General features: G+C 42.4%; 1 protein-coding gene across 6 annotated transcripts in view; it reads left to right on the top strand.

Annotated features, from left to right (window-relative positions):
• TRPM4 (transient receptor potential cation channel subfamily M member 4) overlaps positions 1 to 14,209 on the top strand; it is a 369,304-nt gene that overhangs the window by 285,079 nt on the left and 70,016 nt on the right. For 3 of the 6 annotated variants that reach the window (XM_078655174.1, XM_078655172.1, XM_078655176.1), the window contains exons 16-17: positions 9,661 to 9,750; positions 13,415 to 13,855. In XM_078655174.1, coding sequence (XP_078511300.1) covers positions 9,661 to 9,750; positions 13,415 to 13,855 — 531 coding nt within the window. The remainder of the gene's footprint in view (positions 1 to 9,660; positions 9,751 to 13,414; positions 13,856 to 14,209) is intronic. The other 3 variants (XM_078655175.1, XM_078655173.1, XM_078655177.1) reach the window with 1 other exon arrangement.

A 14,209-nucleotide genomic window follows, 5' to 3' on the forward strand; every position in this document is an offset into this window, starting at 1 on the left:
ATGGGGACGGTTGAGCAGAGCCTCAATTTACATCTTTTAACTTCCAAATACACCATAGCAAAAAAAGGGAACCTTTTTATTACTTTCATAGATCTAAGTTCAGCATTTGATTGCGTTGAACACAAACAACTGTGGGCTGCCCTTAAAAGTCTCGATCTGGATCCTTCCATTTTAAACTTTATCAAAGAATTATATAAAGATGCTGGAGCAAGGGTTCGCTTTGGACAACAGGGAGAGTGCTCATCAAGATTTTCGATTAGGAGGGGGGTAAGACAGGGGTGCATTTTGGCACCCCTGCTCTTTTCACTCTATATCGATAAGATTGGTGATCACCTCAACAGCTTTCCTTATGACTGCCCTGTTGTGCAGGGCTCCCCTGTCCCCATCCTCTTCTATGCGGATGATGCCGCAATTTTATCGCAGACCAGACTGGGCCTTCAGAGGGCAGTCTCTAAGTTCACTCTTTTTATGAGGGAGAAAGGACTGAAGGTCAACATTAGCAAAACTTACTCTGTCTTGTCGACAGGGAATAAAGAAAAGACCTTGCCCTGTCTTCATAGATAATAAAAAAAATAGAGACTACAGACCAATTCCCGTACTTGGGGATTTGTTTTCATCGTAAAGCCACCTGGAAACAAGTTATTTTAGCGAGAAAATTAGCTTTCTCCAAGGCCATTGGTGCCCTACAGAATATTGCTATTAAAATTGGTGGAAGACCTGTCAAAGAGTTGATTGTCATTTATAAAGCCAAATGTGTGTCTACGGCGATTTATGGCTCAGGGGTGTGGGGAATCGATTCGGCACTTTGTATACAACAGACTGAGAATCGTTTTCTCCGGTACCTCTTAGGGGTACCTAAATCCACCCCAAATTATTTTATACACATAGAACTCGGCCTTGCATACATTTCGGACATTATTATGACGGAACCCATCCTTCTATGGCATAAACTCTGGCTGACCACTGAAACTGCCTTTAATCGTAACATCATATCCGACTGTTTACAATTGGATGGCATTAAGCGGGTTAAGTGGCTATCGACAGTTGAAAATATGATGAGTGACATTGGCCATCCAGAGTTTTTCAAGAATCCCTCTACCATGGAATCAATATCAAGGAAAGGGCTACGCAAAATGGTTATGGACCATCTAGAGAATAAAAGATGGAAGACGGAGAAACTAAAAAAAAGTCCGTCCTAGCCTATCAAAAGATAACTCCCGAGCGGGGTCCACAATTATATCTTAATAGTGATATTAATAGCTACGCTAGAATGCTTTTATCCAGATTTAGAATGGGTTCCTTCTTTCGACTGATCACTTTTCCATCTTGTAATGATTGGTCGAGACAAATCCTGCCCTGTCCTTGTGATGATGTGGCCCTCCAATCAAATTTGCACTGCACTTTATTTTGTAAATTTTATCATGTTCCTAGGAAAATTCTGTTAAGACCAATTCTTAAAGAGTGGGGGATCCGTTCTTGCAGAGAGGCTTTTTTTAAACTACAAAGAATGGAAACCCCGAAAATAATTTTTACTCTAGTAGAATTTTTGAAACTATTGGTGAAATTTAGAAATTCAATGAATTGATTGTATATATCTTTTTTAGATAAAAATGTTTTAACTCCTAGGGCTCTCTGAACTGTATAATCACAAATAATTTTTTAAAGAATTTAAGGTACTTTTTGAACATGAATATGATTATTACCTCCCCTTTCTTCATCCATAATTGAACTGATAATGGCTTTTTGTGATATATAGTGAAAACTGTTTGGTGGTTTCGATGTATTTTAAATGTATGCTTTTATGATATGAAATTTTATATCGAAATAAAGCTTTATTTGAATTTGATTTGAATTACTCCATGTATGATGCCCCCTGACACCGAGGACAGGCATCAAACCCTTCTCCTGATGGCTTGACCTTTATGGAGATCTTCCTAATGGTGGTAGACTTCATGACTTACCTATTTTCTTTACTTTGGTTTACTCCCTCCAAGATATCTGAAGGCCCTACCGCCTGTGATAGCACATAAAACAATGTGCCTTTGGTGCCAGGTTTCAGGAATCAGACATGCAGCCTCAGCATTCTGCACCCCTTAAGAAGGGACTGTCTGAATTTATGCACCCACTGTGGATGCTTGGGAGATGAACATTACCATTATCCAGAACAGGTATAAATTGCAGTACTAAACTGTGGTGTGACAGGTTCATCTTTCTCTGCAGAGTTAGAATCAGTCACACATACATCAGTCTCATAGGGTGTTGACATCATCTTCAGCAAGAATGCAACTGAAAACCACCCATAAAAAAGTGCCATGAAAGTAATGAGAAAGCTCCACCTCAGAACCATCTGCGTAATAATCGACATCAGGGAGGCATTTTATTCTCGGAGAACTTTCTTTTTTGAGGCCGCCAAAGAAAAAGAGCAAGAGAATGTAACAAGTTGGCATGGAAGTTTGCCCCGCCGCCACTTTGGCCCTACATGCTCCACTGCAGTTCTACAAAGATATGATCAAACCTTATGGGACATGTTGGGCAATTTCATATTGCATTTTCCTTATAAAGTCAGGGATGACATTATGGAGATATTTTTAGACGGGTGGGCGTTTTCCAAACATATTAGAATATCAGTTGAAATGGTAAATCCTGTTCTAAGAATGAAACTCGTAGTTTCTCTTTGACATTACAAATCTATAGCTGGCAGTTCTACTTAAGGTTTTAGATCCGCTTTTTTAGGCAATAGTTTTTTTGTGGTTCAAGTAGCAAGTTACTTAGAAGAAGACTAAATTAGGCTTGGGCAAAATTTAAATTACTGTGTCTTAATTTGTGTAATTTAATGTTCTTCTTATGCGCAATTCTCCCAATTACTATTACACCACTTCATGTAATTACGCACCATTTCTAGTAAAAATGTATTCTAAACGACACCATGGCAGTAAATATCTACAGTGAATGCATGGGTAGAACAGTACTCGAGAAGCTGTTGTTCAGTGCTATGTTTAAATGCATCCGTCTACCAAGAATTGACATGACCATGCATTTCACACTAAAATAAGCGTAAAATTGCAGATTTTCATTTTGAAAATCACACAAATTTTGCACAACCCTAGATTCAATCAGATACTCTGAAGTGTGTAGGTGTACAAAGAAAGAACCTATAATGTGCGCGTTTCTAAAGACAAACTCAAATGAGCAGAATTTTCAATGGCCTGGGAAGGTATCCCAGACCTCATTCATAAATAGAAATAAATGCTGCCTCTCTATCAGCAGCCTTCTGACAGTCCACGCCTCAACCCTGTAAAAGTCAACGACTGCTTCTTGACCCTCTCAGCATTCTGCATCCCGTAAGAATGGACTGTCTGATTTCATGCACCCACCATGGATAGTTGGGAGATGAACATTATCATTAGCCAGAATTGGTATACATTTTAGTACTAAACTGTGGTATGACTGGTTCATCTTTCTCTGCAGAATTAATATCCGTCACACCTACATCAGTCCCTTAGGGGGTTGACATCATGTTCAGCAATAATGCAACAAAAAGCCACCAAAAAAAACAGCATTCTTAAGGTGCTTTGAAACAAAGCCCCATCAGGAAACTTAAGACAAATTGTGCTTTTGTTCTAAGATCCCTAAACAAGTTCCTCAAAAAGGAGAGATTCAGGTTGTTGCTCTTTAATACCTCCCATTTAGATGGCCCCTTGGCTACAATGAATTAATCTTTCTGTGTTCCTCTGTAATATTTGCCATAGATATACATTAGGTTCCAAGGGCAGACAGTCTGTTGATCAATTTACCTTTTGCTTGACATCTGTCCCAAGAGTCTTCTCCAAATGCATGGCTGGGATGGTGGGGGCTGCTCATCACCAACATGATGGTGTAGTTCATTGTTCTGTTCTAAGCATCTATAACCTAACAGTATTGCAGTCTTATCGCATAGACTGATCAGTTTAACACCTATGAAAGGGTGTGGTGATTCATTACCTTTAAGCTCTCTTCTGCGTCCCATGAGGTGACAGAAGAACTGGAAGTAGTTTCTGCAGACCAGCAAAGGAGGGCAGCATTGCTAACAGCCACTTTGGGCAGAGGAGAAGGTAAAGCATTTCCTTTGTATTAGATATTTCTTCCATGCTGTCCAAAGAGGAGTCGAAGGCATCAAGGTGACTGTAGATCGTGCTCCTATTCTCCGATTGAGGAGCCGACTTCACAACAGGTCCCACTGTGCCCTTAACTTTCTAGGCCATTGGCGCCACTGCAGCAGTTCGAGGCACTTAAGGAAGCCATGCTGTCTTTTCTAGCATTCTTCTGGTGCACCGTTGGGCACGAAAGTTCTGCAGGGGCTTCCTGTCTGGTTACCACCACAAATCTGTTCTCGGCACTATATGAGACCCTAGAATTTGCCTTTGGTTCTGCAAGGAATTTGGTGACAATTCCCATTCGGTTCCAAGATAAGCTCTGGTCCCTTTTTAGGTCGAGCCTAGTGCAGCGCTCATGCGCTGCTCTAGGAGAGTGCCTCTTGGAATCACTCCAGACTTTCACTAAACTTGTGCGTGTTATTTTCCACACATTCGTGTGGCTTTAAAAAATGAAAACACGCAATTGATCAAAGGCGGGAGCTTGTCCCACCTCACCTTATAATGTTCATTCGTATGCCCTTTTGCTCTCGGGAGTGAGCAGCGTGTTACAGGCTGGCAGCTGCATTCCTCCTGGGTCACGTGCTTTCGCTTTTGCTTGTTATCTGAGAAGTAACCTCTGCGTGCTTGTCATTTATTTGGGGAGAATTGAGGCTGGTGAAGAATTGTATTGCCTTTCCGAATGCGCTCAGCAGCTGGTTTTTCTCCCGCCCCCCAATCTCCCCCCTCCCACTGTCAAGTACTTGTTATGTCTGTCTTGTCTTCTTTTTAAGTCCCCCACATCCGTTCGGCATTGTGCTCTCTGTTATTTCTGGTTTAAAATGCTCCCAAGGTTTCAGCATCCCCTCTGTGGGGCTGGAATTTGCTTTCTGGATTATTTATGCCCTACAACGACTGGGTTCTCAACAAAGTTTTCGGCATCTTTACGTGTTTTGCTTTTTTAATAGACAATAAAATAATGCACGTGCAGCCTGGTTATTGCAGAGGCTCTATCCAGGGATATTTCCCGTGAGCCATTTATGTGCATAATATTAATTAAATGCCCGCCCCATACTTTCAAACAATAGGAAGAGGGTCCGTTTTGTGCTCTGTGTTTATTGCACAGGGCGACTCTATTTGCTGTCAGTTTTCAGCCGCAAGAATCTCCCTGAAACGTGAGTCTAAACATCTGGTGGTTGGATGTGGGCACTGACTGGGCTAATAAGGAAGAGTGATGGCTGCAATAAAGACGGCCTGGGCACAGTCCTCAGCCTTCACTGCTTGTAAAAGGATGGCCCTGCCACAAAGCAAGGTGGGGGGGGCTGGGTCCGGGAAGTGAAATCCAGCCTGGGGTGTTTGCAGCGGCTGCTGTGCTGTGGTAACCTTCCGCAGTCTCAAAGCACCCCGCGCGCTGGGGCAATCCGGCCCAAGCGCATGCGCTACATCAACTGCCTTCCAGGTGACCTTCTTAACCCATATGATGTGAAAGTGTGTTTTAAATTTGTTGTGATATACGGGATCAGAATGGCTGTGAAATGGACGACCAATCACAGCGTCAGGATGCGGAAAGGACTTTTTTTAGTGATAAAGAGCTGAGGGGTTTAAATAATATTGGCGTATTCAGTTCTGTAGTAAAAGCAAGGTGTGGGATTATGAAAACAACCTGCCATTTCTTATTCTAAGTGGCTGATTGATGATGGTATGTGTTTTTACCATTTTTCGCTTTGGTATCCTTATTAGCAACTGTTATGTAGCACTCACTGCGAACAGAGTTGACAACTTGCCTCACACCTCTTAAATAATACTTGGATTTTTAAAATTCGAATTATGTAATAAACATTCCATAATTAAAACATTTGTGTCCAGCAGTTTACATCTGATACCTAGATGGACCTGCTAAGTTACCTGCTTGTCACTTCACCTATTCTATCTGTATTCCGTTGTTGCAGTTCTCAAATTAACGCGTCTGGGCCCTGTGCTGCGAGCGAATAACAATTGTTATTTCTCACACGAACTGGTCCGAATCAACAAAACTGAAGGCACGAAACCAGAGGAAAGGGCCATTGACAGTAATTAATGCCCGGCTGCTATTAGACAGTGTGTATCAGCAACCATCTCCCCAACCTCGACCCCCTCACACAGTCACACTTGGCCATCATAAGCAGACCCCATCCCTCACTTTAAATAAACTTGATAAGAGAGACTACAAACGTAGGCACACAGTGGTTTGTCAGAATTGGAAGTCTTTCTAATGGCCAGGCTAAAAGCAGCATTCCATAGAGCCTGCTAGTACACAAAGGACATGCAAGCATAAAGCAGAGACTGTTTTATTAGAGTAGTTGGAGGTACGGCCAAAGAAGCAATGTCACTATTAGCAGGGCCATTGGAATTATGCATCAGGAGACAGCCAAACTATGTGGCAGGGTTGACTAAATTATGTGGCGAGAAAATGATGGCTTATGTGGCAAGTGTAGCAAATCTATAATGATGTGAAATGGCAGCAGCTGCACAATCTCATAATTCCAGTGGACCTGATTATTAGTCACCCATGCCTTGCCAGAGGCTGCAAAATGTATTTGTGCTGCACAACAAGACATAAAAATTAGCAGTCTAAGGATTTTTGGTGGGACGGGTATTTCCAGATGTGAGTCCCGTGCTCTCCATGGCACTGGAGTGAAGCTATCCTGGCTGATGAGGCTGAAAGCCCGAAACCAGTCTTAGGATGCTTGTTTCCTCTCCAGGGACGACCTGGCCTGGCAGTTCGGGCTGGCTTGTTCCCATTGGGCGCAGGGTCAAGACTGATTTGCATATGGCTGGGTCCAAACTGGAATGGCATGGTGAGCAAAAAAACAATGGATGTAGGCCCAGATCTCTACACTGGGGTGAATGTATGACATTGTTCTGCATTCAGTCCATCAATTGTTCTTTTTGCAAGGTTACCAAGGCACTGCAGTGACAAAACCTATGATTGGTAGATGATTTCGGCGACAATTCAGTTTTGCCATTCCAAGGCAGGCAAACCCTTACCGAGAAGGGCTAAAGCTCATTCGACAAGAGCAGTGTCCACTTCGGCCTCTCTATTTATGGGAATCCCACTGACGAAAATAAGCCGTACTGCACGGTTAAAGACCAACTACACGTTCCCGCTGCACCACTGCCTGGAATCGACACAGCGAAGCGTCGTAGCCATAGGCCAGATGGTGTTACTCCATTTATTGCAAAAAGGTGAGGCTCTTTAGATAGAGGATTTTATTTATCTTCAAGTCAAATGTTCCAGACTATAATATATAGCTACTTCATTGTTCATTGTTGTTCTATTTACCTTCTTTATCTTAAGGGTGTGCACATAAACGCTTATGTTCTCAATTTATCTGATGTATATATATACAAATATAATGTTGTAAGTTCATATTGACCTCTACAAAGGTGTATTGTTTTTACCTACCATCCTTTAAGGGTATTTCAATTGCATACAATACTGCTTACTATTCTAATTCAAGCATGTGAATCTATGAAATATTCAAGACTGGATAACAAAATATGTTACTTACCTGTAACTGAAGTTATCCAGTATTGGTGTCTTTCCGAGATTCACATGCGACACACTCTTCACCCCTGAGAGGTTCCCTTTATGACTAGGGATGTTATTCCAACTTGTGCTTGGAAATATGAGCGAATCAGCCTCTAGGGAGTGTTCTAGGGGGTGCTACCACCTGATTGATTATAGTTAAAGGTTGGTCATTTTTCAAAAGTGACATGTACAGGCAATTTAATGTATAGCCTATGTTGGTTATACATACTGCATTACTATAGTATCGTGGGATTCCCACTTTGACGACGGGGAATGTTTCAAGCATGTGAATCTCTGGACGATACCACTACTGGATAACTTCAGTTACAGGTAAGTAACTTATTTTCTTTCCCACCGTCCACCGTGAACGCTGAGATCTGCCTGGAATAATCTGCTATCTATCCCGAAGATCAGATTACAAGCCAGGGGCGCCCAGATCTAGATCTTTTCTCGGGGCAAAAGCATGGAACAATCTTCTGCTTACTCTAACACAAACTGCCAACTTTGCTTCTTTCAGAAAGCTTATGAAAACATTGTTGCTCACTGAATCTTAAGTGTTTATTTTCCAGAGGAACAGTTTTTTTTTCTTTTTGTTAGTCATTTTAGTGCATAGATGCCTCTTAAGGTGGTTGTTGAGCATTCATTCATTCATTCATTCATTCATCTCAGTGAGTGCAGCTGTGATGCTTCTTGGCCTGTTGCCTTCATGCATCCTGCTTGATTAGTTCACCAGGTGACATGTGGGTTCAACAATGGATCTGAGGTGTCAGTGGGCACAGCAACGAGGAAACCTCTCCGATATTATCGAGATTTCAGTGGAGACTGCACATGATCTGCAGTGGTGACTGCTGGACCACAACCTAACCAGTGGCAGACCCCTCGCCCTTCTCCACGCAGAGCTCATGGTGGTGAAAAATGCGCCACTGCTGAGTTGGAGTGGTCATTTACTGAGGTAGAGATTAGAGGACTCTGGTGTGTGGCAGAAACACATCTCTACATCAACCTGCTCGAGTTGTGGGCCATTTACCTGGTATTGAAGGTCTTATTGCTGATCATCAATAGAAGGCTGATGCAGATTCTCACTGACAACACCCCTGCCATGTGATACTACGCCTGGTGGATCACAAATGACAATGGCAGCCTGAGGGTGGCACAGGGCATCCAACGACAATGGAGAGAACCCTGGTTGGATTGTTTCACCACCGCCAACAAAAGGGCAGTGTCAAAACGTCTGCACACTTTGAGTTCCCTCGAGGAGACGCATTCAGGCTAGAATCAAACATGGAACTCACCCACGGCCTACATTCAAGACTGAACTGAAAGCCCTTCTCTACTAAAGTATTTTAATTACGCCATCTTCTCCTGATCTCTTCTTGATCAGTCTTTTTTCCTGGACTGTTTCAGCATTTTACTTTGAGTATCTTGTTAGGGCTTTCTCTTGAAGATGAACCCCTGCTTTACCTCTTGACCTCTTCTAGCACTCTTTCATGTAACATAATACCCCACCACTCCAAAATGATGGAACTTTCATACCAGATTACTCGAACTTCCTATGATGCTCTTATACTAAAGTAACACGCTACTTTATGGAAAGCCCTTCTGCGCCTTCAGGCGATGCCCGTGCTATATAAAACTACATACATAAAAAATAGAGAAAAAAAATAGTAGATGAAAAGGGGGGTTAATGAGGTTAGCAAGAGAATCAAAAGAGAAACCCGGAATCTGTGATCCAGAAAAAAACTGACTGCAGGGTCATTGTCCGCATGTAAGGCATTCACTAGAATGCATTGGACATTTTGGGAGAGGACGAGCGAGACAATTTAATCATCGCAAGTTTACTCCAGAATCGCAACCATTCAGCCTTGTCACATACAACATTCAAGTGTGTACTTGCATTTCAAAGGCATGTTTGATCTCTTTACCCTATTTGGCTCAATAACCATGATTGACTTTTCTTGACTCCTGTTGTACCTTTCTCAGGACTCTGGAAGGAGACGGGATAGATGAGACTGCTCAACGTCTAGAAATGGACAGCTTGGATGTGGATGCCAAGATCCCTATGCTGGAGAGGTGAGAGCACACGACCACCAATCGACACCACAGACAGGAGGGTAGAGATGAGTGGGGGAGGTCTTGAACATCTGGAATAGTAAGAAATGGAGGGTAAGTTTCAGAAAAGGGCCTAAGGGACTGAGGGGGTGTTGCTCAAGCAGTTTGAAGAATTTTCTAATGGGTTTGCTCAGCCTGGACTGCCAAGAGTGTACATTTTTAGGTCCGGTGTCCTTCGTGTCCCACTACAGCATGGGGTAATAGGCCAGCCCACTTCAGGCACTGGGCACTTTCACTATTAGTGACAGCATTTCATTCTTCCACAAAGATTGTATGCGCATTCAAAGTAACCCCCTTCAGTACTAGGGTCTACTATGGCAAAGAGTGAATTCCGAGGCTCAAACAATATTTTGCATTTAGCCGCTGTTTATTTTTTATATAGCAAGCTCTTCAACCATACAGTTGCGCAAAAACCATGATAAAACAAGCATTAACAAAGCAGCCAAAACCAGACCCACTGGCTCTACCAATGCTTGTTGTGATCTAGTTAACAATTCTAAACAAAATGGTGAGCACTCAAGCACAGCTGGTGATGCTTATTCTCACGCCCTTGTCCACATGATGTGTCAGGCAGCCTGTCCCTTTGGCTTTTAAGAAGGCTGGATATCTGACTCAGATTTCTTTAGGATAGAAAAATGATGGGGGAGTTGAGGAGAAAATGGAGTCTTAAGTAATGCAAGGTGGGGGACTGGGATTCACTTTTTGCACTCATCTCTGTATATTCAGTGTGATTCTTTGGTGGACTGCTGAACAGGCAGAGGGAAAGCTGTATATAATTACCCAATTGCCCGAGGTTTTAATATGAAGCGTTTCGCGGTGTTAGAAAGGAGTTCTCGAGCTGAAAATTTAGACTCCTGGAAATGCACCAAATGTGTGGTAAAACTCATCTCTAGAACTACTGTTGACAAACCTTATGTTTACGGAATGTAGTTGGTGAATTTTATATTACCTGTTGCGCATCGCTTCAGGTGACCAGTCAGCACGCCAATCATGCACAGATTTTTTCCATCATAGGCAAAGTGATACTTTGGTCCAATTATGAGTTGTGCGGAACAGTATCCCTGGATGGCTTAATTATAGATGGCGGGTGTTCCAGCTGGCAGATTTCCAGGAAAATACTAGATCTGATTTTACTGGCTGTATAAATCTTTCTGGCGAAATTGCTTTGGGAATGGGTTGCGTATGCTGTCCTGCCCTTGTCCCGTCCTCTGGCACGGCCCTCCATCTATGGCGAGTAATGCTCCTATGCCTACCCACATACTCCCCTTCCATTAGCCCCCTTCTCACCCTCAGCCCAACCCCACACTGGCTCTCCACTCACATTTTCCACCTGCTCACAGAAGGTGGTAAATGTGAGCGTTGATTTCCATGTGATTGGGAAATCCATGCTGAAAAACCAGTACTAATGCTGCAGGAATTAACTCGTAGTAGGCATTGTTGGGTGCAGAGATACCGGCCAAAATCCATAATCCAGGGACCTAGTATCTTCATACCTGGTGTCTCCGTGCTCTTGCTCGGCAAGCTGGCCCACTTAAGTAGTGCTCCAGGCTGCTGCCTAGGCTTGTCTGATAGTATAGGAGTTTCTGAAACGCTAAAGAGGTCATTTTTAGACATCCTTCTTTTATAGAAACATTATTCTATTGTTGAAGGGAACTGATGTTCATCTGCAGCAAGATATAGACATCTTTAACACTGGGGGCTTCAGCGCCATTTTGTTTGCAAAGCTTGAAATATTAACGTAAAGGCAAAGAACCTAAGAATGAGAATATTCCTTACAAAAAATGTCTTCTTAAAAAGGTATTTTGAGAACAGTAAAAATAAATGCACTCACCAAATGTGGTGCATGTGAACAAACATCTCTGCACACACACATCATCCCCATTGCAAAACATGGACTTCAGGGCCGAGGATCGAGGAGCAAATGGTTGTATCCCTCATTCACAAAGAGATACGCACAGAGGTGACCCTGGCACACATCTACTTACCTGTTGGAATGATGAGGCTACAATCCGCTATACAGGAAGTGGTATGAATGTAAACTGTGGGCTCTTTGAGACATATGTAGGAAAACGCACCTCATGGCCGATGTGGAGAAGCAGTTGGAAGAAGTCTGACATGGTGGTGGGGGTATACAACCTTTACAACGCAACTTTTACAACGACCTACCATTACCACGCAATTTTTACAACGCAGGATCCATTACAACGAAGTACCATTACAACGCATGTATTTACAACGCAGGTACCTTTACAACGCATACCATTACAACGTAAGTATTGGTAAGTATGTAATTTTATCAAAAATATTATAAGTTTGGGTTTTTGGGTAAAGGGTATTTTTAGGGTTCAGGGTCAGTTTTGGGTTTTTGGATAAAATGGTATTTTTAGGGTTCAGGGTCAGTTTTGGGTTTTTGGGTAAAGGGGTATTTTTAGGGTTCAGGGTCAGTTTTCAGTTTTTGGGTAAAGGGGTATTTTTAGGGTTCAGGGTCAGTTTGGGGTTTTTGGGTAAAGGGGTATTTTTAGGGTTCAGGGTCAGTTTTGGGTTTTTGGGTAAAGGGGTATTTTTAGGGTTCAGGGTCAGTTTGGGGTTTTTGGGTAAAGGGGTATTTTTAGGGTTCAGGGTCAGTTTTGGGTTTTTGGGTAAAGGGGTATTTTTAGGGTTCAGGGTCAGTTTTTGGTTTTTGGGTAAAGGGGTATTTTTAGGGTTCAGGGTCAGTTTTAGGTTTTTGGGTAAAGGGGTATTTTTAGGGTTCAAGGTCAGTTTTGGGTTTTTGGGTAAAGGGGTATTTTTAGGGTTCAGGGTCAGTTTTGGGTTTTTGGGTAAAGGGTATTTTAAGGGTTCAGGGTCAGTTTTGGGTTTTTGGGTAAAGGGGTATTTTTAGGGTTCAGGGTCAGTTTTGGGTTTTTGGGTAAAGGGGTATTTTTAGGGTTCAGGGACAGTTTTTGATTTTTGGGTAAAGGGGTATTTTTAGGGTTCAGGGTCAGTTTTGAGTTTTTGGGTAAAGGGGTATTTTTAGGGTTCAGGGTCAGTTTTGGGTTTTTGGGTAAAGGGGTATTTTTAGGGTTCAGGGTCAGTTTTGGGTTTTTGGGTAAAGGGGTACAAGGTAAAAATTAAATACAATTAAATTCAAATTACATTAAATTAAATTGATTAAATTAAATTAAATTAAATAAATTAAATAAAATTATTTAAATTAAATTAAATAAAATTAAATTATATTAATTTTAATTAATTTACATTTAAAAAAAATATTATAAACTTACCAATACTTACGTTGTAATGGTATGCGTTGTAAAGGTATCTGCGTTGTAAATACATGCGTGGTAATGGTACTTCGTTGTAATGGATCCTGCGTTGTAAAAATTGCGTGGTAATGGTAGGCGTTGTAAAAGTATGCGTTGTAACGTCATACATCCCAAGCTCTCCAACCACGTGGCTTAAGTAAAAGGGAATGGCATTCTTGAGTTCCTCCCCTTGCTGGGGGTGTCACCATGTGCCTTACAGAGGGATCTTAAATATAGGTATAACTAGAAGTGTTGCAAGATCCTTCTGAGAGGTCAAAGGATATGAATCTACCAATTACTATTTCTGTCTCCAAGGAAGTAACTTTTCCATTTCTTTTCAGCAGAATTGATGCGCTGGAGAATGGAGAGGAAAAACAACAGACCTTGGACCTTGTGGATGGTGGCTCACCAATCATTGTCCGTGCAAGAGAAGGGTCTAAGTCAAAGGAGAGGGCACGTCCCCGCTGGCTACGTCGCTGGAAGCAGTTCTGGAGTGCCCCAGTCACAGCCTTTTTAGGCAACGTGATCATGTATTTCACCTTCCTGTTGCTCTTCGCCTATGTGCTGCTGTTGGACTTCCTACCGGCGCCACCCAAGGGCCCCTCCAATTCAGAAATCATCTTGTACTTTTGGGTCTTCACCATGGTGTGCGAGGAGATTCGCCAGAGCTTCTTCGTTGGCACGGCTCCAGTGACACAGAAGGTCAAGCAGTACTTGCAGGACTCCTGGAACCACTTTGATATCATAGCTCTGCTGCTCTTCATTTTGGGGCTTGTGTGCAGGTGAGGGCATGGTGTGTTTGAAGGAGGTGACAGACGATTGGTGCGGTTTTGGGTCGTCTATGTAAGAATAGCCTGTCCCAGGAGCTCATTGATGGAGCTAGCATAGGGTTCCTACTCGTGGGAGAGTTCAACGCATAGGAAATTGTTTTCATCAAGTCTCTTACACTCTAGGCAGCTGTCTGTAACAGAGAATTATGTCTACATCAAGTTTTATCGTTTTCTAAATGATGCGCCATTCCAGGTACTTGGCGTTTGTGTGTGTGTGTGTGTGTGGGTGTGGGTGTGTGGGTGTAAATATATATAGATAGATAGATAGATCGATCGATAGATTTGTAAATATGAGCTTTAGTGCCG

Source organism: Lissotriton helveticus, chromosome 7, assembly GCF_964261635.1.
Source record: "Lissotriton helveticus chromosome 7, aLisHel1.1, whole genome shotgun sequence".
Taxonomy (NCBI): Eukaryota; Metazoa; Chordata; class Amphibia; order Caudata; family Salamandridae; genus Lissotriton; species Lissotriton helveticus.